Source organism: Colletes latitarsis, chromosome 4 (assembly GCF_051014445.1).
Source record: "Colletes latitarsis isolate SP2378_abdomen chromosome 4, iyColLati1, whole genome shotgun sequence".
Taxonomy (NCBI): Eukaryota; Metazoa; Arthropoda; class Insecta; order Hymenoptera; family Colletidae; genus Colletes; species Colletes latitarsis.
This window is the reverse complement of record NC_135137.1, coordinates 41,228,373-41,254,210: the sequence shown is the minus strand read 5'-3', so window position 1 is coordinate 41,254,210 and position 25,838 is coordinate 41,228,373. Positions and strand designations below refer to the sequence as shown.

At 47.3% G+C, this 25,838-nt stretch overlaps 1 protein-coding gene across 7 annotated transcripts in view; it reads left to right on the top strand.

The window, feature by feature from the left end:
• The window catches only part of Prosap (SH3 and multiple ankyrin repeat domains prosap), a 166,020-nt gene extending 140,208 nt beyond the window's left edge, over nt 1-25,812 (top strand). For 4 of the 7 annotated variants that reach the window (XM_076763333.1, XM_076763329.1, XM_076763330.1 and 1 more), the window contains 14 exons: nt 3,213-3,338; nt 7,467-7,647; nt 8,099-8,418; nt 9,321-9,585; nt 13,419-14,139; nt 15,073-15,302; nt 15,927-16,103; nt 16,380-16,590; nt 17,083-17,284; nt 17,814-18,123; nt 18,241-18,434; nt 18,563-18,724; nt 20,348-20,648; nt 20,766-25,812. In XM_076763333.1, coding sequence (XP_076619448.1) covers nt 3,213-3,338; nt 7,467-7,647; nt 8,099-8,418; nt 9,321-9,585; nt 13,419-14,139; nt 15,073-15,302; nt 15,927-16,103; nt 16,380-16,590; nt 17,083-17,284; nt 17,814-18,123; nt 18,241-18,434; nt 18,563-18,724; nt 20,348-20,648; nt 20,766-21,964 — 4,599 coding nt within the window. In that variant the 3' untranslated portion in view covers nt 21,965-25,812. The remainder of the gene's footprint in view (nt 1-3,212; nt 3,339-7,466; nt 7,648-8,098; nt 8,419-9,320; nt 9,586-13,418; nt 14,140-15,072; nt 15,303-15,926; nt 16,104-16,379; nt 16,591-17,082; nt 17,285-17,813; nt 18,124-18,240; nt 18,435-18,562; nt 18,725-20,347; nt 20,649-20,765) is intronic. The other 3 variants (XM_076763336.1, XM_076763335.1, XM_076763334.1) reach the window with 2 other exon arrangements.
• Nucleotides 25,813-25,838: the final 26 nt, after the last annotated feature.

Genomic DNA, 25,838 nt, shown 5'->3' with positions numbered 1-25,838 from the left:
GCACAGGGCTGCTAACAATCGCGAGGAAACCCCGTCGACGCGGACTCGTGCGTCCCGAACGCACCAAACGAGCATTCGGTTATGGTCGCGGGTCCGATAATCCTCTGCAAAAGCTCTGCTTGTCGCGCTGGCAACCTGCCACTCTGTGTCGCGGTAGTCAACGATATCTCGCGCGAATCGTCGCTTTTTATTCTTGGAACGTTTACGATAAAATCAGGGACCAAGATCCCTTTCTCATTCTACGTTAAAAAATAAGGTTAAAGCGTAGAACAATATTTGTTTGATTAAGAATTCGTGGGTTAGGCGTGCAACGTAAGTAGAAACAGCCAGCACAATGGACTATATTAATTTATAAACGGGATTAAACCCTTCGGTACAAAGATGTAATATGTAAGGAACAGATGTGGATTTTACACAGTCCTATTCTCTAAAGATTTTTAGTTCACCGATACGTCTAGTCTAAAAGGACCTCGATGTCGATCCATCGATCAGCCGAGCCTAGTAGAATCAGAGTCGCGTGTTTAACTTCAAATTTTGAATTACAATTCTTGCTGTCTTAAAGTCAATTGTGTTCGTTTAAATTATTTAATAATTCTTCGAATTGTAAGATTTTCGGTGACTTTTGATCCTGAACCACACGCCCCCCACATGCAGCTCGACGTCAGAGACGTTTTAAACGTGGACCCAAACACTAGCGCACCTCGGTACTTTGGTTCGAGGCCTTTAATTTGGCACGTGTTCCACTCTTGGCTATTGTTGCCATGATTGTTGGGTGGATCGGTCTCTTCTCTCGCTCTGGGGCTCTCTTGGCTTTCTCGCTCTGTGTCTGTTCGTGTTCCCCCCTTCCTTGGTCGGTCGTTTTTGCGGTAAACGCGGCGCATGGTGGTAATGCACGACTCTGTGTATCGTGGCCGGCACGTGTTCGGTTTCTTCGTTGCCGTTTTTCGCGCCGCGGGCGACTTTCCGTCGGGACGAAACGTTTCCGACAACTTGAACGCGTTCCTCGCGCTCGATCCTCCTCGCGATCCGTCGATCCACGAACCCCGGAAACTCAAAACTTGTAAAACGTCAGGGGCCACGATATATTTTTTTTGTCGATCATCACCGACCACGTTGAGCAATTTCTACTAATTGCGGTAATTTCGAACGATTTACCGCGCGAACGAGACGGAGAGGGAAACAGAAATTCCATATGCACGGTCTTAAATGGAGATTCCTCGAACCCTCGACGCATTCTGCTCCAAATAATTGCGCGACGCAGCGATTCAAGCCGATTCGTTTCGAGACGTAATTTACGACTGGCTCAACGAGAGCTGCTACGAGTTGACCCGTTTTCGAGGTTCGCGACCAAACCAGGGCACTCATTTGCCTTAATAACGCTCGGCCCGTTCGTCGACTTTCGTTTTTCATGGCGACTGGTTTTTTCGCGCGCGAGACTCTCCGCGCGGTGATTAACGAGCATAGCGTACGCGAATTTCGATCATATCCAAACGCATTATCCCTCGCAGAGAATTCTTGAGAGTTCCTCGGTCAAAACGAACTACGATATTTGCTAAAAAATTACTTGGCCCGCGAAGATACGTTAAACGATCGATTCTGGCGAGGAATGGGATAAACGATGGGCGCGTATCGTTGGTCGGCGTTTGGTTTCGCGCGGGAATAATGCGATACAAAGGAGAGGAGTCTCTCGGTTTCGTCCCGCGGAGGAACGAGACGCGTCCCACGAGGAGAACGTACGATGCCTGTCGTCCGCGAAGACAAAGAGTGGCGTGTATACAAAGAAACCTGCTGGCACGCAGCGCGTGAGGAAGAACGATGGCGAAATTCCCCGCGTGCAGTCCGTAAATTCCAGACTTTACTGCCTGTCGTCGGTGAAATCGAAGCATATTATTTCAGCGGGGACGCGCGCGGGATGATCCTCGACCCACGAGTGGAACGAGGAGACCGTCTTTCGTTACCCGGAGGAAACCTCCGGATCCCTCCCGGAAAGAACGTCCGTGGAACACCCACGAAATATTCCGCGAATTATTCGTCGAGATAACGCCTCGAAAAAGTGACGATAGCCAGCGAATTACGCTTGAAATGTCCTCTCGCGTCTCGCGACGAGACTCGCCAGTGAATGAGACTCACAGCGATCGATAGGGACGAGTATTTTGTTGTTTATAGAAACTTTCCGTCAATCGTATTCGAATTTGACGCCTCCGCTGTTCCATTTTCGAAGGGCAACACGATTCGAAACGGTACAGAGACGACAGAACTCGACGATCAATCAAGAGCTAACGCGCCACAATTGTCACCGACGAGGCGACCACGGACACTTTAAACTTACAGTGCTTCGAGATCGTTCACGATGAAACCTTGACACTCGTGAAATTTTAAATGACGCTTCCATTATTATATACGCCGTTAATTATCGAACGTTCGACGAATGTCGAGGTCGGCTCCAAACGTGGAAATCAACCTTTGAGCGTTCTATTTTGGGTACCAATCTTGAAACGCCTTGTTTTAATGTCTTTGTGTTGCTTTTACTTTCTCTGGAGCAATTTTAATTGGGTCTACGAGACGTTTGCCTTGTAATTAGCGTTAAAAGAAGATATTAAACTCGAAGTAAACAGTGTTTGAACCGGAGATTCGTCAGAGTATAACGCGCGAGTGGTACGGTTCGTTGACCGTAGGAGCTGTACGCGTGAGTCGATTGTCAAACCCATAGCTTTTAATAACTTGTTCCGAAGTCAATTATAAAACGTCCACCTTTGAAATAACCCTATCTTGTGTAGAAAGTGTCACTCTATCTCACACAGTAGATAATATACACACAGGAAAATATTTAGAACCCTATAGAATACGTAGAAATGTAATCGTCGAAAGCGATACAAGTAGAATCGATTAGCGAAAGCGTTAAACAAGCGGCGTTGAAATGGTCGTAAAGGGGTTAAATCCCCTCGAATATTATGCGAAGTAGACGATACTTGAATTTCAATGAAATCCCCGGGATCGACCGTGAAGAGTGATCGATTTGGCGTGGAACGACCCTGTAGAAACGAAAGCCGTCAAACGAGGAGAATGACGTTCCGTTCTGTTCGAAGCTAACGCGTGTACAGCCCAAGTTTGCCCTTGCATGAAATAGTATGTGTTTAGTAGAACGGGGGTGGCGGGTCGTTTCTCCGCCGGGATGGGTTTTCGATTAATCCGGAGTCTGTGGTGGCTTGCAGGAGCTGAAGGAAAGCTTCAATTACGGGTTGTTCTGCCCACCCGTGAATGGAAAAGCCGGAAAATTCTTGGACGAGGAACGTCGCCTAGGCGATTATCCCTTCAATGGACCCGTCGGCTACTTGGAGGTAAGACACCTTTTTCCTTTTTATCGTTACTCTTCTGTTCTTCCCCGCTACGATACAGGGTGTTCAGCCATACCTGGGAAAAATTTTAATGGGCGATTCTAGAGGCCAAAATAAGACGAAAATCAAGAATACCAATTTATTGATGAAGGCTTCGTTAAACAGTTATTAACAACTAAATTAAAAAATTTTAAATCGTTCTGAAAAAATTATTTTCGATTACGGGGGTCAATTACAATCATTTTTGGTGAATAGACATACCCCCGAAATCCTACCCAGTTACGAGAAAAAAATTCGAGAATGTGTGAAATTTTTCGACAAAATTAAAAAATTTCAAATCGTTCTAAAAAAATTATTTTGGATTGCAGGGATCAATTATAATCATTTTTGGTCAATAGACATACCCCCGAAATCCTACCCAGTTACGAGAAAAAAATTCGAGAAGGTGTGAAATTTTTCGACAAAATTAAAAAATTTCAAATCGTTCTAAAAAAATTATTTTCGATTGCAGGGATCAATTATAATCATTTTTGGTCAATAGACATACCCCCGAAATCCTACCCAGTTACGAGAAAAAAATTCGAGAAGGTGTGAAATTTTTCGACAAAATTAAAAAATTTTAAATCGTTCTAAAAAAATTATTTCTAGGTTCTGGGGTCAAATACAACCATTTTTGGTGAATACACATACCCTCGAAATCCTACGCACTTTCGAGAAAAAAATTCAGTACAGGCGGAACTTTAATAACTTCTTAACGAAGCCACCATCAACAAATTGGTATTCTTGATTTTCGTCTTATTTTGGCCTCTAGAATTTCCTCCCTTTTCGATCCAGCGAAACGAAACGCCAGTCTATCCCTAGTTTGTATTTTTTAGTATTCCAAAAATATTCTAATTATTCGCTCTGCTAATTTCATGGACACACGGTTGCTCGAATATAACACGGGGGTAAATTAAATATTTGTGCGTCGACCAAACGGTCCCGGTTCTATTTAGAATCCATTTGGAAAGAGACCGATCGGTAATGGGTTAATTTGAATTTTCATCCCTGACCTCGACGTCTATTCTCGTGGAGAATAATTGCCGCGGGGCAGGCTGAATGCCGGGGTTTAAACGGGCTCGGGTCCGGGGGTGCATTGACGCGGTCGAAAAAGGTTATTTCAGCTACAAGATTGCCCGGCCCCATTGACGTCCGTTCCTCCTTCAAAGAAAACAGAAGAAGTCAAGAATCGGGAAAGAGGTTTGCTTGGTTACGAAGACCAGCGGCTCTTGAATATCAAGGGGGGTTTGCACGAGAACCAACCGAGGCCCTCTCGCGTTTTCTGCGTCCCTCGGGTCAAGGAGGTTCCGCGGCTATTTTTTCCTCCAGGCCCTATATATATTTTTTCCCCCCCTCAGTTCGCCTCGCGGGGAAACGCGACGCGAGAAAGCAGAAAACAGCGTTGTCGTCGAGTCCAGCGAGGATTCCCGCGATCGACGACGGAAAAACGAGCGCCGAGACGCGACGCGAATCCATTCGACGAGCACGACACGCGCGTCGGTTTTTCGACCGGGTAATTACCATAAACGATCGATCATCTCGATGGGAGGCGCGTTTCGACGTTACTCTCGCTCGTCCTCGATCAGGATCGCCTCGACCGAAAGAAGCTCCCATTGTATTTACTTCGACTTCTAATTAAACTAAATTGCTTTTCTAATTCTCCCTTGTATTAATTTCCAAATTCTTTGCACTCGGTTACACGCGTTGTAATCGTGTATAAGCACGTCAGGATTTTAATCCTTAAACGGACTCTCAATCTGAACTGAATTATTTTATTTAATGTCGATTTTTACCAAATTGGCAAATGGAAATCAACTTGAAGCATTTAAAAAATAATGAACTAATGGGGGATTACATAAATTTTCAAATAATTGTTAGTTTAAACTTGCAGTAATCTATTTAAGGGTTAAGAAAGAACTTGGAATGGCTGGGTTTTTAGCTTGTAGGGGTACAGAATTTCCGATGAGCGAAAATTTGCCTGTTACGTATCCTGGATACGAGATACGTATCTCGTATTTCTGGAGTCGATGCTCGACGGTGACTGTTGAAACGGGGTTTCGCGAAAAACAAATAATCCCGGTGGTCGGTTAACGAGATCTGGATCTTGCCCGCGGTTTTCTTGCGTAACCGGATCTAGTTCTCATCACGGTGCTCGCATTCCCGTCCTTCTTCATCTTCGTCGTCGCGGACAGGATCGATGCAAGTGCCGATGGCCACGAAGATTCACTTTTAGGCACGGGGCTGACCAGCGACAGAACGCTCCCATTGGCTACCTTTCGTTCACCGCGAGTTGCAAATCACCGCGTTCTTTGCGCGAGATCGAAAAGACTCTTTTGACGAATGGCTTCTCTCTAGTTTCCTTGTCCTTCGAGCGCGCCCGAGGCGTTTCGTGCTGGAAATTGCGGACTTTTACTCGGAAGGAACGCTAACTGCTGCTTTAAATAATATTTGAATACTCCATTTTACGCGAGGCTGTTTAAGAATAATTACAAAATCGATTTAAGATACGTGGAACGGTTCACTGTTTGTTTTTCTTCTGTGAATAAAGTCGTTATGTATTTTTCGAAATAACGAATATTTATTCTGAATATTCGAAACGATGAATGTTATTTATTCGCGGAAGGTTTTATTTTTATCCGTATTCTGCATCGAAATCTGGTAGATCTCTGTGTAATGGACGATGAATGCGCGATACATCGGAGAAACATATTTGTCGTATTAATTTCTTTCCCGTTTAATAGAGGAAAGAGGCGTGCATCGTGCATTAAAATATTTTGAAGGATCGCAAGGGTACTTCGTTACTTTATTATCATTTTCAGAGACATTTTTTGAAACAATATAGCAAAGACTTTTATTTTTAAGAAGCCCAAGTTTAAACGACTATCCAAGTGAACGCCAGCAAGAATAGGTCGTTTATCGTTTAAAAAGTGGACGTTTTCCAGGAGTGGGTCAGCAAGAAGGGAAAATTGCGTAGGTTTTCCTCGCGAGCGACCTTGGTCCATGCACGGAGACCGCGGATTTTCAGCTCGTCGGTTTCGCGAAATATTTCAACGTCGAGCTGGAAGATGTAGATAAAGCACGAACGTCCGAAGATGGTACGCGGCGTGTTTTACTTTTTTCTCGTGCCGCGCGGTCAGGTTGCTCGCGAGCGTTATTGCTCGCCGGATAGAACATGGGATAGAAATAAATACGCGAGGTTAGACAGGCCCATAGATCACCGGTATTCGGTACCGTCGGTATTCGCAACGTCGTCCTTTTTTTCGCCGCGTTCATCGATCGCTGGCCGGCGCGAGCACGGTCGATCTCGTCACGCGAGATTCACTTTCAGGGACGAGCTGACTCACAACCAGAGGAGCCAGCTTCTTCGTCTTCTTCCCTCGGCTACCTGCCTGGCCTGCGTAACAGAAATCAATTTCGAAACAAAGTAAACGTTCCCGAGTAAAGCAAACGGTGGAAATTAGCGACGAGAATCGTCTTCCACGAATGAAAATACTCGATCGGAGGGAACTCGTTTTTGTCGCGAGCTGCGGAGGACGAAAAGATGATATACGCCGTGTTTCAAGCGCGACAGCACCGTATCTCTAATTTGCATTACAACTCGAGGCTCCCTTGATAATCATAATTGCTGCTAACGGTAGTCATTAGCGAGCCTGCACCCGTGATATTGCCTATCCGTCAGTAATCTAATGCCACGAAACAGGACGCCACCGATAATTACAAAGAAGCTGTAACCACCAGGAAGCGGCACGATGAATCCCCCATTAGACCGAGATAATTTTATACTTTGTGCCGTGGCATTTTTCCATCGGATATCTTTACGACGAAAGGGGGGAAAAGATACGTTTCGCGACGCAAGAGACTCAAAACGAAAAAGTCGCCGCGAAAACCGAGGAAAGAACTGTCTCGAACGAGCAACCGATCTAGCCGAGGGCCGAAGAAATAACTGAATGTCTCTACCATTTCCATAAATTAAATAGCCTACGCTTTCCCAGTCGCGAATTAAAATACCGCGGGGGGGAGACGCGCTATTTGATATTTGTTTAACGACGCGTTCGATACTAAAGCGAACGATCGCGTTTCTGATATTCGCAGCTCAAGTACAAACGACGGGTCTACAAGATGCTGCACTTGGACGAGAAACAGCTGAAGGCGATGCATACGAGAACGAATTTGCGAAGGTTACTGGAGTACGTGGCGAACAGCCAGGTCGAGAAGATCGCCAAGATGTGCAGCAAGGGCCTGGATCCAAACTTCCACTGCCAGGACACCGGAGGTAAAGGCAGAGATTAACCGGTTTCGTTCGCCCAAAATCCCACCCTAGCGATAATCCCGGTAAAAGTAAATTTCATTTGGATAAAAGCAGTGGAAGACTTCCTCCTGGGAGCACGAAGGCGGCGGAGGTGTAGAGAATCTTGGTGAAACTCGCTCGCGAGGATAACTGTATTCGGTAACCGGCTGTATTTCTTGTTCGGTTAATTGTAGAGCCGCGTACTCGTGTTCTGTCGCCTCCGGGATAAGACGTCGACCTTGAGGCTCGCGTCATCGGTTATCCGGGCTCTCGCATACTTGAAATTCCCCTCGACCAAATTTCGATGCAAGCGATCCTCGACGATCTTGGAATTCGTTGATTTTGAGCTACCCTTTTGGCGCTTCGTAATTTCTTGGTACTCGAGACGAGCTTTAATCGGTGTTTGGTAATTTTAAAAAGCTCTGTACCCTTGCAGAGACCCCGCTGACCCTGGCGACGACCCTGAAGAAACCGTCGAAGGTGATAATAGCGCTGGTGAACGGCGGCGCCCTGCTGGACTATCGAACGAAGGAGGGTCTGACGGCGATGCATCGCGCCGTCGAGAGGAACAGCTTGGAGGCGGTGAAGACGCTACTGGAGCTCGGCGCCAGCCCCAACTACAAGGACACCAAGGGCCTGACGCCGCTTTACTACAGCGTCATCTACAAGACCGACCCGATGCTCTGCGAGACCCTTCTTCACGATCACGCGACGATAGGCGCCCAGGACCTGCAGGGCTGGCAGGAAGTGCATCAGGTTTCGAAGCTGATTTAATCTTTGACATCGCCAGATCCTCCGAATAATAAATACAGTGGAACCCCTGCCAACCTTCCAAATTTTCCAGCATTCCTGATCCCGTTGAAATATCTTGTTTTTCGTTCGTATAAACATCGCTCCTGATATCGGAAGTCTTTGAAAGTTTCTTACAGCGTGTTTGCTAATGGACAAAAAAGCGTTCGACTCTATTTTGCCGCGGAATAGCTGACCTAATAGGAAGTGACGAATATATGGCGCCGCTCGCATCTTGCACGGTCCGATGGCGGCCGTAGAGATACGCTCGGAACCAGTTAACTGCATTATTAAAGCAGCCACGTTCAATTAATTCGTATACAAACGCGTAGATAACATTTTAACGCTTTATCGACCAACCGAGTTACGCTTGACCGGATACTGCACAGAGTTCGCGATCCGTCTGTAATTGTGTGCCTCCATATAACCCTCTACAGGGTGCTCCGTTCCAAACAGACCACGATTCATTACCTTCCTTCGTTCCTCCTTTGATCCCTTAACGTACGATAACTTAATTTAATTCGTTGGCAAGGGGTCCATTCTGATCCGAATCCGAACCTCGTTATTATGCATACCAGCACAAGGTTTTTGATCGAACGTTCTCTAAACTGGAATATCGCGAGTGTGACACGAACGGGTCGAAATGGACCCCAGCCAGACGTAAATCGAGTAACGTTTGTCGATCGTAAACGGTGTTGATCCACGTGTAGGTCGCGGGACAGGGAACGTATTAACGTCAATGGGGGAGCAATTCGTGATGTTTGTTTACGCGATAGGCGAGACAAGATTGAAAGGAGGGAAGGTAGCAAAGCACGGTTTAATTATAATCGTCGTCCCCTTCGATAATCGATACCCGGTGGTGTTCGCAGGCCTGCCGCAACAATCTGGTCCAACACCTGGATCACTTGCTGTTCTACGGTGCCGACATGAACGCGCGTAACGCGTCCGGGAACACGCCGTTGCACGTTTGCGCAGTGAACAACACGGACGCCTCTTGCATACGGCAGTTGCTGTTCAGAGGCGCTCAGAAGGACAGCCTGAATTACGCGAACCAGACGCCGTACCAGGTCGCCGTGATCGCCGGGAACATGGAGCTGGCCGAGGTCATCAAGAATTATCAGCCGGAGGAAGTCGGTGAGTGCACGCGACTCTGTCGTCGAGATAGGGACGCGCCGGATGAAGAATTATCGTAAGATGGATCGGGAACGAACGCCCGATGCGTACATTCCGCGTAACTGATCGGTCGATCAGCTTTGATACACCTCGGTTATATCCCGCCCCTCGCTAGAGATAGATTTCCCTCGCTTGCTACCCGGTTAACTGCTATCCACTCGCGGTACTGCCTCGCTTGTTGCGTCGATTCGCGTCGCGGATACTTGCAATCGTCTACCGCCCGCGTTTCTTCGACCTGGCTGTTGTTAATCTTGCTGAACGACTAACATTTCCGAGTAATTTTGGGCAGATTATAGATGTACGCATCTACGATTTTAATCTTTAAATTGGTCTAGAGAAAGATGATCGAATGATTTCGAGGGGTGCAGAAAGGTATCGAGCTAATTTTAGTGTAACCAGTTCGTGGAAATCCGATGGTCCCGATTAGATTGCAAGAGTAGAGGCAGTATTGTACTTTCCGAGAATCGTTTTTATAACCGATTTATGACAAATTCGATCTTATTTGGTATGATTATCCTCGAAAGAGTTATCTGATAAAAACGCGAATTTGATCGATCGATTGTTTGCGAGGATCTTTCGTAGCACGGTTAGCCTGGCATGAGCATGTACGTACGGTAGAGCTTCTTTTTTCTTCTTCTCGGACAACACGCTTGTACGCCTTGCTTGTAGCGTAGAGTGTAGATGACTCGGACCGATGTTAGATAGTGTAAATATATAGGTAAATATATATCTATACATATATAAATATATATATATATATAATTGTGCGTGTATCTGTGTCTTTGTGCTGTACGACATAAGTACGAAGTTGTAAAAGTCTGGTGGTGATCTTTGGTGGTGATGGTCTTGTAAGACGTCGAGTATCTTTGTAACAATAACGACAAGTAACAACAGAGGTTTGATTGACTGCTTTTTGAGTAACTAATGACACCGTAATCTTTGGATCGTCGTCGAGAGACGTCGATGCTGTCAGACTCGAGGAATCTTTCCAAACGAAGCAAGAAAATTGCTCGAACAGAGAATCTCGTCGGAATCGTTCTTGGTCCAGCAGCATCGAAGTCGCTAGAAACCAGTTGATTAGTAATGTTTGGTAGTTTCGACGTTATTAGGTCATTCCATAAGTAATGCGGCTCTTTTCGGTACGTATTTAACGTTATACCTGTCTTGCAACAATTTGATTGAAAGAAAAAGAAGGGTCGAGCACACGGTGATCTTACGTCGAAGAATTCCAAGTATCGATTGTGTTCGGTTCGTGAACCAGTTTTTCGACTATTACACGGCCGTAATTAATAAAGCTCGATAATTTGACCAAAGTAGCTCGTAAAATGCCTTCGTTAAAGTCCAATTTATTAGACCGTAAAAACGTTATTTTAATTTTATTTATTTGCTCGTTACTGGCTTCAGACCTATAATAATAAAGCTACGCATCGCGTTTGTTGGTTGCGAAACCGATGAAAATTATGGTGTCTGGCCCTTCCGAGGGATTACTTAAAAAATACACGGACCCATAGACGATCGCTCTTTCGTATTTATTTCAAATTTTTACTTTCAACGTCCACCAGTATGAACGTAAAATAAACGAAGGTTGTTCCCTCGTAACAACCCCTAAAATAAAACGCCATAATTTTCATCGTCCTCGTAACTAAAAGACCGTGTCACGTTTCTTTATTAACGTAGGTTTATCGATCTTTGCCACTGGTTTGTATCAATGACGTTCCATTTCCACACACCTAACACTCGTTTTTCACCGCTGTGGTCGCTTTGCTTCCTTTAAAAAATCGCGTAACACGATGTACATAATACGCTTTTACTCGAGATTCAACACGTTTCACCCGCACTCGTGCAATTATTTGTAACGAACCGACAGACTCTCGTCTACTCGTTGCACAGATCCTGGAAAGCCCGCATTACTTGGATGATCTAACAGTTTGCGAGCGTAATGTGCCGTCGTGGGCAATCGGAATTTCGTCGAGTAGCGTGACTTGGAGATGACATGTCTCGACCGAAACACGAAGACCCGTCGATGGCAATCTCGGGCACATTGTATCGCACAAAACGGATACAAGAATGCGTGACTTTTCCCGCGCGTGCTTCTCGCCGCTTTCTTGTACAGGGACTGAGAAAAACGTCCGATCCGTCGCACACTGGTCAATTTTAACAATCCGGGCGAACGAGACTACGAAAGGGATGTTTCTGGCGAACGAACGATCCGTCCAATTCTTAAAATAGACGTTGCAAAGCAAAGAAAAACCAAAAACCCCGCGAATTTATTCGCGAATAAGTCAAGAGAAACAAGAAATTATCTGAGAGAATTCCGTGATAAAGTTATCTTTCGGTACTTCACCTTGGAAGATAAGATAAACCAGCTATCGAAATTAATTAAATTGAAGTATTTTTGGAACAGATTTTTGAAACGACGATGCTTCCACGAAGCGATTTTCCCGATTGCGCGTACAAGCAACCCCTCGAAGTCCCTTAACCTCAACCCCCGTGTATTTTTAGAGACCCGGTGTCACGTCTCGTTGACCCATTTCTGAAATACGACTCGACGAAGCGTAACAAGAAATACAAAGGTGCGTTCGTACGCCCTTAATCGTTTTAACGTAGATAGTCAGTGAATATAAGGGACGTTATTACTGGTTTGGAAAGACAAAGTAAGATTTTAGAAGTTCCGTAGAGTATTTTGGAAGAAGTTGAAAAAAGATTTGCCACGCTCCAACCGCGGTCCGGTTGCGGTAATGGTCGTGTGCCAATTTGTTTTAACGATGCCAGCGCGGAGACGAAAAGGAGAAAAATACTAAAGCTAATGGAGACGGTTACCAAAGACGAACTGGACTATGCAGCGCGGACAAGTTTATTCGTAGAAGGAGAACGCGATGCTGCAACTCTCCCTCGAGCGTTGTCTGTATTGTATCGAACTTGTACGCGTTTAGAAATCGAGAATCGAGAAAAAAAGAACGTTAATTTGCAAAAGAAGATACAAGACCTCTGGCACAGTAAAAACCAGATTGCTAGTTAATGACGGAAGCGCAGCTCGACAGGTTTTTTATCGTCTGCGAACGGGGACGAAATTTTAATTACCGGGGACTTTTGGTTCTGTTTGGAACAGTTTAACGCATCTTCGATGTGTATGCATCGGAAACGTTAGATGGATATTTTATGACAGTAACATAAACTGTTAATGGACGAATCCGACGCGATAAAACCTGTCGTTAAGATAATTTAGATCCCACGTGTACATTCTGTTTGTACCATCCTGGCTAATATAATTACCGTCGAATGATCGATCTATTGTAAGAATTTCATAAGATTCGAGAAACTAGCAAAAAGGGAGCCCGTAAATATTCCTCGTGTAATTTCGAGCACCCGTGCCGTTAAAACTGACCAGAGTGCGTCGTCGTTGTTAATACGCGTACGATCATCCGCCGAGCAAAAGATTACTGTACGCGCGCGTGTATGCGTGCGTGCGTGCTGGAGGCGACCAGTAAGTCTGCATCAGAGAGTCGTCAGCGAAACCACCCCGATGTACGGTCGAACGCGTCGTGCGAAGCCAGTCGAAACGACCACCCACCACACCCCCGTGTGCAAAGTTACGTTCGTTCGGGTATTCGGGACCCGGTCCAAGGTCGACGACGCCGCTTAACGTTGCGTAAAATATCTAACATGTAGAGAGGCGACGGTATCGGAGAGAGACCGTCGCTCCGTGGAAGACCGGGGATACCCTTCGGAGAGCGCCTACTTGTAAGGCTAAGTAATCCTTTCTTTACTTAACCTTGCAACCCTCGATTTTCCAGTACCGTTTAAAGGGCCGCCACGCTACAACCCGAAACGACGCTCGGTGGCTTTCGCCGGCACGTCGTCGATGACCACGAGCTGCTCGGCCAGTAACTTGGGCACCCTGACCAGGATACCGTCCGCGGAGCAACAGCACGTCTCCTCGGGAACCGGCGCCCCTGGAGGCAGCCTCACCAGAACGATCTCTGTGGAGCAGTACACCTCGAGCGTCCACGCGGTCACGAGAGTACCGTCCGCCGAGCAATACGCGGCCGGCAGCCTGACCAGAGTACCGTCCACGGAACACCAACAGTATCCATCCATCGGCACGCTGAACAGAGTACCGTCCGGTGATCAATACGCCAGCCCTATCGCGACCGCGACCGGTACGGTGACCAGGGTATCGTCGTCCCCCGGCGAGCAATACTCATCGACGACCGGTACTCTGACCAGAGTACCGTCCACCGAACAATACCCGACCGGCACGCTAACCAGAGTACCGTCCACCGAGCAGTATCCGAGCAGGACTCTGTCCGGCGAGCAGTACGCCGGCACGACCGGTATCGCGAGGACGGAGTCCCATCACGCAACCCTCGGCAGAGTACCGTCCATCGAACCGACCAGAAACGACCTACAGAGAATACCGTCCGAGCACCACGTACCCGCCAGACCCGAGCAGAACGGCCATCGGATCACGACGGACTACCAGAGCCCCAATTCGCTGAGGGATCCTAACGCGAGGTAAGCATAAACTGTCTTTGCGGTCCCTCTTGCGAACTCCGGATGCTCGCGGGAATTCACAACACCCTCGACCCTTACGGATCTCTCCAATTCGAACCGGTCTGGCCGTCCACGCGGTATCCGGCTTCCCGAGTACGGTTCAATACCGTCCGGGGCTCTCGAGCGTCTCGACCTTCCTACGAGAGCTTTTCCATTTTTCAGACGACCGATTTCGAACTGTGGACGGTGGTCGCTGGTCCGCGACGCGAACAACGCCCACGCAAAATGGAATCTCGATGGTGTATCGAGAATTCGTTTATACTCCCATTGTTCGCGACTTTAATCGCGGTATTCTACGGTACTCGATATAGGACTCGCGATGCCTGGTGTCCATTGGAGAGTTTCATCCCTAAGGATGTTCGAAACGACCGATTTTGGCGTCATTTGTCGTTCCCTTGACCCGTTGCACTCCTATCTTGAGCGTAACATCAGTTTAGATAAAACAGATATTTGATTGAATTTCTTTGTTTATCTATCTATTTAAATTGCCCCCGGTAACAAAATCGAAATATAGTGCAAAGGGTTAAAGCTCTCTTACGCGTAATTTCATTTCCAGGCGTTGCAAAAATCGGTCGTTTCCTAACATCTTCCTTGATCGTCGGATTCGTATCGAACAAAGTTTGTTCCCCAATTCTCGATATCGATTCCGGGGAGAAAAGTTCTCGAGTGGACACCCGGGGTCGAACCCTGGCCATGACCGCCTCGACAGTCCCGGGGATTTGAAGCTCGCAGCCCCCCTCGAACCCGCGAACTGGTCTTCCGTAAACGTGTGCGGGATTAACCGACCGCGTTGAAGCAAAGACAATTTACGCTAATCTCGTGAGATTTGTCGAGCATCGGGTCGAACGGTCCCGTGTTCCTCGCTCTATACGCGTGTTACGCTCCCATTTCAAGATTACCAGCCAACGCGGAGAACTGTCAGAACTTAAGAATGGAGGGTCTGACGAGGCTGCAAGAACACCGGCTCGAGCTGCAACAGCGTCTCGACATGCACAGAACGATGGAGATGCCGCCGTCGCCGTCGCCGAGTAGCAGAAGTCTAGCTCCTTTCAGCTCGGCTAGCTCGAGCCTCTCCGAAGGCAGCAATCAACCGTCCGGCGAAGATTCCGCCAGCATCGTCACAGGTATACATACACACATACACGCGAAACACACACAGGTGTTATATTTACTTGGACTTCTCTCCAAACCGAAACCACTCGCTGGCTATTTTGGACACGAAGGATCGAATCTGGGAGGTAAAGATATCGATGGAGAAGCGAGAGAAAGAACATTTTGTACGTTTTGGCGAGACTCGAACGTCGAACCATCACCATCAGAATATCGGTAGGGGCGAAGGTGGATCAACCGAACGCGAGCTTATAGTCGCAGCTTTCATCCCCCAAACGTTACTCGTCGATTTTTGTGGAACAAAATAAAAATATTCCAAATGCTCCCGTGAAATAAGCTTCCAACCCCCAAGATATAGTCTCAATAAATAAAAATGATCGCTGATACAAAACGCGTAGAATATTTTTATGTGTCGTTTTATAAAAATCTTCGAGTAACTGTTGGGTGGTGTCTACCTAGAGTATCGTTGTCGCAAACTATAGTCGTTAGCCTCCCATCGAAGAGGAGTGTTCTTTTTAGCGTTAAGATAGCTTTACTCTGTTGAAAGCCTAGCGTTGCACGACGTTCGTCGGTCGAAGGCGACCAAGTAAATCGCGCAAACGGCTCAGTGGTGGCTTCTCTGTTCCATGAATTCGTAGACAAGAGCCTCGGCGACACGGCCTCGGACGTGATCAGCGACAGTTCCGGTGTCGGGACCTCGCAGTCGGACACGACCATTTCCCTCTCGATCCCCGGGACCACCGTCGTCTGCGTCGAGAGCTATAACAGCGGGATCCTGGGCCATCTGAGCATCAATCAAGGAGATATCCTCGAAGGTACAGCATCCGAACTCGAACTATGATCCATTGCACTCGCAAGGCTAGCTCGAGGAACGACTTTGACGAAACTCTGCGTTAGAACGTTGTTCTTATGCGTGTTTAAAGACCACTTAGAATCGTCAAGATCGAGCACGTTGAGCTTTTCTTGCGTGTCGGTTCGGGCGCCGGAAGCGGCTCGATGTCATTCGTTGTGAATTTCTGTTTTATAGGTAACTCCAAATATTAAATGTTCTGATGGCAAAGGTATTCTTTTTGTTTCATTATTTTGAACAGTCACGGGTGCTACCGACTGTGGCCTTCTCGAGGGAGTCCTTCGTGGACAGGGCACGGGTCTGTTTCCTGCGCACTGCGTGCAGGAAGTCAGACTTCGCCACACGAATATCCCGCTGGGGCCCCAGCCCGCCAGGGACGGACGGAACAGGGTTCTGGGCCGCAGAGAATCGCAGCACAAGTATTTCGCCACCGCGCCCAGACTGAAGAAACCGTGAGTCGATTTTCTACATTGAAATTTTTCCTTCGTAGTCTAGTCGAATTCCATTATCGAGATCGTTGCAATCCAATTCGACGCTTATTAACTTCAACAACCTTTATCAAAAAGCGAAAAGAGAAAAGGAGCACAATTACATATAATTTACACAGAGGATACATTGATCTCTGCCTACCTAAATATTCAAAGACCCTAACAATCTGATTGTCTCCGCCTTAAGACTATCGGAGGATAAATAAAAAATTTGTTTAAAATTCTGGTCCTCGATAATTTTCCATTGCAATCGAGCCCGAGTAATTTTGAACGCGAGCCATTCTGGCCATTCGAGTCTGAACGAGCCTGTAGTACGCACGCAAGACAGTCGGAGGAGAAATTTCAATCTAATAGAGACGAGTACCAATTTCCTCGAACGTCATAGCCTTGAGTGATAACGGAAACGATGCTGTTTATACGCGCGGTTCACCGTTATTCGATTTAATGATGTTGCAGAGTTACGTCGGAGCCTCGCACCGTGGTATTGCACCGCTCGAGAAAAGGTTTCGGTTTTGTGCTACGAGGTGCCAAAGCGACTTCACCTTTGATGGAACTGACGCCGTCGGCCAGGTATCCCGCCTTGCAGTACTTGGACGACGTCGATCAAGGGGGAGTGGCCGACCTGGCTGGTCTTCGGAAAGGAGACTTCCTCATCCAAGTAACTTCTTGCTTTTGTCGATCGTTTCTTTACGCCTATCGTCACGATTCCAGTTCTTGCACTGGCACGAAACCTATCGTTCCCGATAGATTTTTCGTACTGAGTTTCTGCATCCCCTTACAAAAGCTTTCGTATACCTCTTAACAGAGGTGGTACACTTTTCTTTTGCACTTAATGATTTCTGATATCCATCACCGACTTTGGGGGACTCTTTTCACCCCTTTAACCCTCAAGTGGATTATCGGGGCCTTTTGCAAATTTGAACTAATAGCTAACTCCATTAGTTCATTATTTTTTAAACGCTTTAGAGGAAAGCTGATTTCCATTTACCAAAATCAACATTGCGTAAAATAATTCAGTCGAGATCGACAGTCCACTTAAGGGTTAAAATGTAAAGAAAGTTCTCGTAAAATTCCATTGAAATGATCGTCAGTATGGTGGTTTAGTATCCGCCGTACGAACGCTGAATGGTTTTCTTTGAACTGCTCCATAAGCAGTGCACCAAAACGCATGGTCTATTCGTGCATAGATCAACGGCGAGGACGTGACGACGGCGTCGCACGAACACGTGGTAGATCTGATCCGGAAATCCGGCGAGCTGGTCCGCATGACGGTAGTGTCGCCGATGATCAGCCTACCGAATTCGCAATCGGCAGCCATTCTGCCAACTAGTCAACCCATACAGAGACAGTACGCGACCCTGCCGCGCAAAGGGAACAATAACGTGGTGATCGGGGGTACTCTCGGGCGATCACCAGCCCCCATGCCGCCGCGACGGGACCCAAAAACGACGCTGAGCGTCGGCAGGGCCCGCGCCAGATCGATGGTCGCGGGTTTGGGTGAGTCTCGCGCAAATTACAACGATTCTCTCCTAATTTTTTGAACGTATCTCTCGAGAAATCGATGAATTCCTCACGAAAAATTTGCTAAAGCGTGTGTGTGTGTGGGAGGCGCAGAAGGGGGCGGCGAGAGGGACGATCGCGACGAGATCACGTCGACGGGGGCCAAATCGAGTAGCGCGGAGTCGATACATCTTCCTCAGCAGCCATCCACGGGGCCCAACACCGGTCAAAACACACCCGTGCAACCGAGAACGGCCAGTATCCGATCGAGACCGACCTCCAGCAGGATCACCGCCGCGGAACTGGAGGTAGAGATCGACGCGTCCCGTGGAAGATCGGTTTGCTCGACTCGATCGCGAACGACGCGCTTCTTATTCTCCTTGAATGGCGTTGCACGACACCGACGCTTCACGCTTCGTCCTTCCTCTTCTTCCAGGAACTATTTCAGCGGCAGCAAGGTAGCACCAGTGGTCAGTACAGCTCGTCCATGATGAGCTCTCACTTTCAGACTGGTCAAGCTACCAAGTCGCATCCCTCCTCGCCCGCAAAGACCGGCAGGGTATACGCGAGCGTGGCCGAAATGAAACGCAAAGGCAAAGTAAGAACACACACCACCCTCCAACGTTAATTCACTGTGTATCTTTTTACATTTCTATCCGGTCTGCCTACTAGTCGATCTTGAAAATGGTGGAATCGTAGAATGGCTCTGTAGTCGTAGATCTTAACCCGTCCCAGGTCTCTATACGTACGATTTCGAACGATCATCGAGCGATTCCTTGATCAATTTTGGGGTATTAATCTATAAAAAGGTCTGTAAAGCATTTCTAGAGATGCTAGAATAGAATAAAGTCTCGCACGGATTATAGAAACGTGGTCCAAGTAGACTCAAAGGACGATGAAGGCGTGCAACCTCTGACGGGTTAAGCAAAGAACATAATTGCCTTTTCCGCGGGTTTCCCAGCGACGTAATCTATCGTTTATCGTTTGAAACCCACGGAGACGGCAATCTCAACCCTCGAACCCCCAAGTGTCTAATTTTCCGTAACAATAGTTTGGGTACGTGGTTGTTAAACCTTCTTTGTTCGCCCCCTCGTAGAATTTTCATGCTAATCCCGTTTTAATTAGCCTTTGACGGCCCCGTTGTTAATTGATTTGAACCCGTTCTCCACGTTCCAGTTGAGACTTAGAAAGACTCTTTGCAGATATAACTGATAAACCTCGACGATGCATGCTCGGGGGATGGGGTACGGGGGGGTGACGGTGGCTGTTTTTACGCATGTGTGTTATAGTTTTCTCGCAAGCCAGCACGAGTGTACGGCAAGGGGCGTTCCTGGTACGAGAGAGACAACGAGGACGACTTATATTACTGATCGAAAATACTTTGTTTCTAGCGCGTCCATGACTTGCATGATTCCAGGTGACTAAGCCATTTGCTAATGAAAATCCGATGCTCGAAAGGGCATCGGATATCACCTTCAGCTTTACGAACACGCCTCGCAGAACTAACGATGTGTATCCGTCTAACGAACATTTTAATTACTTTGCTTTCACTTTTTTTGCACGAAGCTTCCTCCTACTCGCGTACCCGTGCACGGTAAGCCCCTAAACGCTCAAGTGTTATTTAACTGGTATCGCGTCCTCGAGTCCACGGGTTGCACTCTCGAGCCTTAAACGATTCTGCTCCCGGACCATCCTCCGCGCCCGGGGAATACGAGCGTTAATTAATTACTTTCCGGACGCTTTCGATTGCGAAATTGGAAAACCTACTCGTAACACTATCTCGAATGCACCGGCCTCCCACTATCGTACCTCGAAATCCACGGACGTACCGGAAACGTTCCATCTCACAGGACTAACGAGTGCTCCATGGAAAACTAACATACTCTCGCGCGTGTTTCGTGGATTAATCCGGTGTCCTAAATCGAAAAGGTGCCTCTATTTTTTGGCAATTTTTATACTTCCGTATTGGGTAATTTACTAACGAAAATCTTCGCCTTTTCGGTTTGGGGAGGTCAAGATGACGGCGTCAAAGTTCCCATCCGCTTCGTCCGACGCTTACGAACACGTAACATTTGTACATATCGTCCGTGACTGTTCGATTTTCGCGTTTACGTAAGAAAGTAGTGCGTGCTATGCGTTCGGCTATTGTTTTCGTGACCGCTGAAATACAACGTCGTTCTACGGATCGTTCGTCCCTCTGAATTCGTGCGTTTGTCCGCAGTCTAGCTCGAGAGTGCGCTTCTTCGGCGGCCTGGGCGGCGGTTCCGACCTCCACAGAGACTTTCACAGTACCCCGGACTTGAACGTGCAGGTCCAGTCGTCGGTTCTAGCTCCGAAAGGGCACAGAAGCCAAGAGGACGTGAACGCTCTCAACGGTAGAAACGGGCTTCCACCTCCGAACCATCCGCCCCCGCCTCCACCGGTCGGACAAGTTGTCAAAGTGAACGTGGGCGCCAACGTACCGGACGTGGTCACGCCGGCTTCTGTCTACGATAATATGGCTCACATACAGCAAGTCAAAGGTACTTAATCCACCGCTAATACAACGACTTTCACCCCAAGTAATTATTAAGTTGAGTCATCGCCTAACTCCTTTCATTACCTCCTATTCTTTACAACGTGAAAAATCATCTGTTTAGAATTGGCAGCCGCGACGACCGAGGGAGGATACGGCGTGATGTCGAGCTTCCGGCCCTCGAACAGCGCGAAGCTGTACGCCTCGCCGGAGGACACGAAGACGGTGGGTTATCGTTCCCGCAGCCTCCCGGCGCACACGACCCGCTGTCACGTGAGGAAGTCGCACAGCCTGCGAACGCCGAACAACACGACGTTTAAGCCGATCGGTGGCCAGCAGAACGCGAACAACGCGTCGGGCAACAACAATCAAACGGGCAACAATCAGTACGCGCAGCCACTAAAAACTAACAGAAGCCACAGCACGGCGGGCATCAGGGAACGCAAGAAGAAGGGCATCGCGGCCAGCTCGTCGGTGACGAATCTCTCGTCGCTGTCGAACAGCAGCGGACCGACGGTGGCCAGCTCGGCGGCGCCGCCGATCCCCGAGCCGGATTACAGTCTGTCGGAGTCGGAGAACGACGAGGGCGAGGAGGAGACCGACGACGACGGCGAATCGGAGATCGCCAAGGAGCTGGAGAAGGCCGCCGCCAGGGAAAAATTGGAATCCACCAGAGAGACGTCCGGTAACTCGAACACCTCGGGCTCGAGTTCGTCCGGTAGCAGCTCGTTGCCGCACTCGTTCAGCGTCGAGGAGATACAGAAGGTGAGGACGCAGCTCAAGTCGTCCAAGAGCCATCCGAACGACTTCCTGCTGCAGCAGACGCAACAGTCGCTGGTCGAGGACGGCGACAACAGCTCGAGCGGGGTCAGCTCCGACCAGGACGTCCCCGTCGGGCCGCCCACCGGTTTCGACGACACAGCCGCGAGAAATTTGGCCAACGAGACGGGCCAGCATCCGACGGTGCTGACGGTGACCAGCAACGAGAAGGAAGCCAACCCCAAGAGGACCAGCTACGGGGGCAGCGGACTGCTCACCAGACACGCGGTGAGCCTCGCCCAGCTGCCACCCCCGATCGAGGCGGACGCGGAGGAGCAGAGCAACGACCTCTTCGTGCCACCCCCGCCAGAGTTCAACGCTGGACCCTCGGCGGGTAACGGCGACGAGATGGTATTTGCCCCGCCGCCCCAGTTCTGCGACAACAAGCAACAACAACAGCAGCAGCAACCGCAGCAACAGAATCGCGTAAAGATCATCGGCGCGATACCGAAAGTTACCAACAATCAGGTGAAGGCTTCCGGTGGACGGTTGCATAACCAGTGAAGAGAACGATCGTCGTGAACTGTTCGAATCGCGCGTGATCCTCGATCACGATCGACAGAGTCAATTTAATCTCTCCGTATTTAACCCTTCTTCTCCCGTCGGGGATCGTCGCGTCGAGAATCGAGATCGCCAGGTAGACACACATACACATACGCATACATACGCAGACACACGAGCGCGTACACGCATACGTACACACACGCGATTTTTGCAATAAATTTTTCACACGATAACAGGACGCGTTTTCGCGGCGTAGGTGTCTTTTGTAAGAAGCGACTGGTCCGCGCTTCGATCGAGAGAGTCGCTCGATCGCGCGTACGGCGGCGCTAGAAAACATATTCAGCGAGTTTTTACCGTAAACGTAGAGGATACGTAAACCGGGTACGAGCCGCAAAATAGTCAGAATCCCGTGTAGCCGTCTCGCGGAAATGGCCTAAGGGGTCGAATCCCGCAGGAAGATCCACGAGCCGCGAACCGTAGCTCGTAATTAGAGAGAAAGAGTGAGAGAGAAATTCTTGTACAAGTGGAAACGTAGCGAACGAATGTCTAGCGTATAATCGGGGTTTGTTTTTCATGTTTCTATCGAGATTACGACGCGTGTTTTAATACTTTTACATTTAACGACCCCTTCAACGATCCTCAACCTATCGCTCCTCGATCCTACCCCCTCCATCGATTTATCTCGCTCCGCCGAAACGGATCCGAGAACGCATTTTCGAGACGTCGAATCGGTCCACTGCTGTCCGAGGAAGATGGCGAGTCGTTACAGAGGTGGGCAATGTTTTTCTCTGGATTACGAAGCTGGCAAAAGGTAAAGAATTTTGGTAAAATTTCATAGAAAGGGCCTTCGTTCCGATTTTAACAATTTTTCACCCCTCTTTTTTCCGATTATCAATATTAAATCATAAGTGGATGGTCAAGTTACTGAAAAAATCTTCAAGTTTTATTTTCTCTCTAACTAAATTCCTTCTAAAAAGATTTTATTCCTCATTTTCGAATGTTTTTTATACCTAAGAACGATGTCTTCTGCTAGGTTCTAATCCTCGTCCTTTCAAACCCTGTACGTTCTGGATGATATATTCCTGAGTACTCTAACGCAAAAGAATAGTTGCTTGCTCTTCGTTTCGAAGATATAACTACTATAAATCCTCGATTGTCCCGTAGACAGAATCCAACCAACCTAGACCTCCACTTTTCATTCCCAATGGTCTCGGTTGTTTTGATTCTGTTTGCAAAATAGTGACGACGAATAAACAATTTTAAAGTTGAAATAATTACCTACTCGGGCTTCTTATTGGAGCATCCCTACCAACGGGCAATTATGACGTGACTTCGTGTCAAAAGCTAAACGCGAGCAACCAATATTTTTATAACGGAATACTCAGAAATATTTTTCCTCCGACATACAGTCGATTCCAATTAATTAAAATAGCTCTCCAAATTAATTGATGGCCCAAATAACTGGAATCTACCGTGTACCGAAACCATGAGAATCGACAGACACCCCTTTTGACCAGTTTTGCCACAGCTTCTCGTCCCCTGGTCGAACAAAGACCAGAATTTTAATAATAAAACGAGGTATCGATCATTCGACGGAAGCGTTGCCCATTTCGAAGACGCTCGATCGAAGATGCCGCGTGCCGACGGGTTGGTTAGCTAAATAGTAAAAGAAAACCAGAAAAAAAAAAATAAGAAAACGCGCGCGATTGAGTTCGATTCCGTTTCTCTCTCTCGTGTCTAGACACTGCTCAAGAGCCTAATTACAAACTTCTACTCGCAAAAGTCATTAGAGATTGTTTCTAGTTTGTAATAACGATTAAAATAGCGCAACGACGAGTATGAATTTATCGCTAAGCTCTCGTAATCCGCGTTAATAGAGGCGCACTGTACTACTACGTTAACGCACCAACATTATTCAGCTTGTAAGATAGAAATCGTATTCCTTCCAGATTCGAATCATGCTGCCGGGAGCCGCGAGACATCGCAGTTCGACGGGAAAACCCTGTTGATCGAGCATATTCGATACATCAACGGTGTTTTCCATTAAATCTTTGCGTTTCGAACGGGACGAAAGAGACTCGCGTTCGAGCGACGAACAAATTCTGCAGACCGATTGTTTTCACTGTCGTAATCGAGTCCCGCGTTGATTTGTCCCTTTTGTATATAGTGCAACGCACGTCGCGTCGGATAAAAATTGTTTCGAAGGAACCGTACGAACCGTACGACCAAGGTAAAAAAAATAAGGCAAGATTCTCGCGACTCTCGGTGACAGTGCTACATACTGTATATACCGGAACAACATTGCTATGTATCGAATAATCTATAACGATGGAATGATTATTATCGTCGCATTTACGATCGTCGCGATAGAGTCTAAGCGATTATCCATAAAAAAAAGAAAAAAAAAAATATGCAACGTCCTTCCTAATTATTGTTTCTATGCCTTTTCAAGTTTAAAAGAAAAGATAAAAAAAAAAAAAATCATATTCATATACAGACACAGCGAAGTACGATAATTAAGTCATCGGCATGCTCGTCGAAGCATGAATGAAAGAGAACAGTTTCCGAGTCGAAGGGAATCGTATAAAGATAAGTATTGAATGTTCCTTAGATATTTTATTGTTTGTTTTACGATCGATAGAACGCGCGGGATCGCCCGTCGCGGTTTTCTATCGGTGTCTAAAAAAACTTTCGACGATCGACTGGTTGAATTCGGGTCAGTAAAGCAATATTGTACGCATTACAACGGCTCCGTGTAATAATAAACCGTTTCAGAATAGAATTCTATCTTTGTTTGCGACCACGGCGAACGGTTTTCTTTTCTATTATTGACGATTCGCGCGATAATTTTCCTCGCGTGCGACACGTCATGCACGCCAGAGAAAGGTATAGTTAACGACATTCCTGCCAAAACTAATTAATAATAGTGTATATTGTATCAAAATTTATGGAAGAGTTTACGCCTGCACGCGTTCCAGGGAAAATGACGCGTACACGCTCCTTCAACGCGTCGATGCATTTTAATCTATTTCTTAAGCTGGTTGACGAAATACGCGATACCAATCCGAACAGAAGCTCCTCGAGAAAATCGGGCAGACGTCTTCTTTTTCGAGCCTTCGTTTTCGAGGCGATTAATCTGCAAATCTCTTTGTGTTTTACACATCGTCTGCGCACTTTGTCGAGGAGATTCCACGCCTGTTCGTTTTGATAACGTATTTTGGGACATCCTGAAGACTTTAAGATGTTTCGAGATATTATTCAAACGTAGCCCAATTTGTTGCCGAAGAACGTTTAACTCGGTACACGAGATCATAGAGTGTTTTATGTAGCTTGCTCCAAATGAAAAGTTTCGCGTAGCTGCACTTGCATTAATCGTTTCTCTCCGGAACTGGGGCGTTACGCGTACTGCTCGAGGTGACAGAGAAGGAATACAGTCGTCATCTGTGCATAACGTTTCTACAAGTCCTAATTAAGCCGTGAAACATTTTCTTCCGTCGATTATTTTCGCATGCACTCGAAAAGAGCTACGCCCCAAATTCCTAGAATCGCCCTGCACATGCATTTGTTACGATCCAAGGATCGGTGCATCGTCGTCGAAGGCGTAACAAAAGACAAGACACGGACTGAGTTCTTGTCCAAATTTCAGTTATCCTACGAACCTATCCTCCATATATCCAACTTTAGTCATTGCTCGACGTTTGATACATCTCCCTTTGTTCTTAGTTACGATTAACGATATTATTATCCTACGATTACCGTTAGTACCTTTTGTACTATAATTACTGTATCACGAGTTGCAAGATACGTGCAATTTTTCGACGATAAATAATAATCGATCATGTTCAAATAACGACGGCATAGTTTACTGCAATGG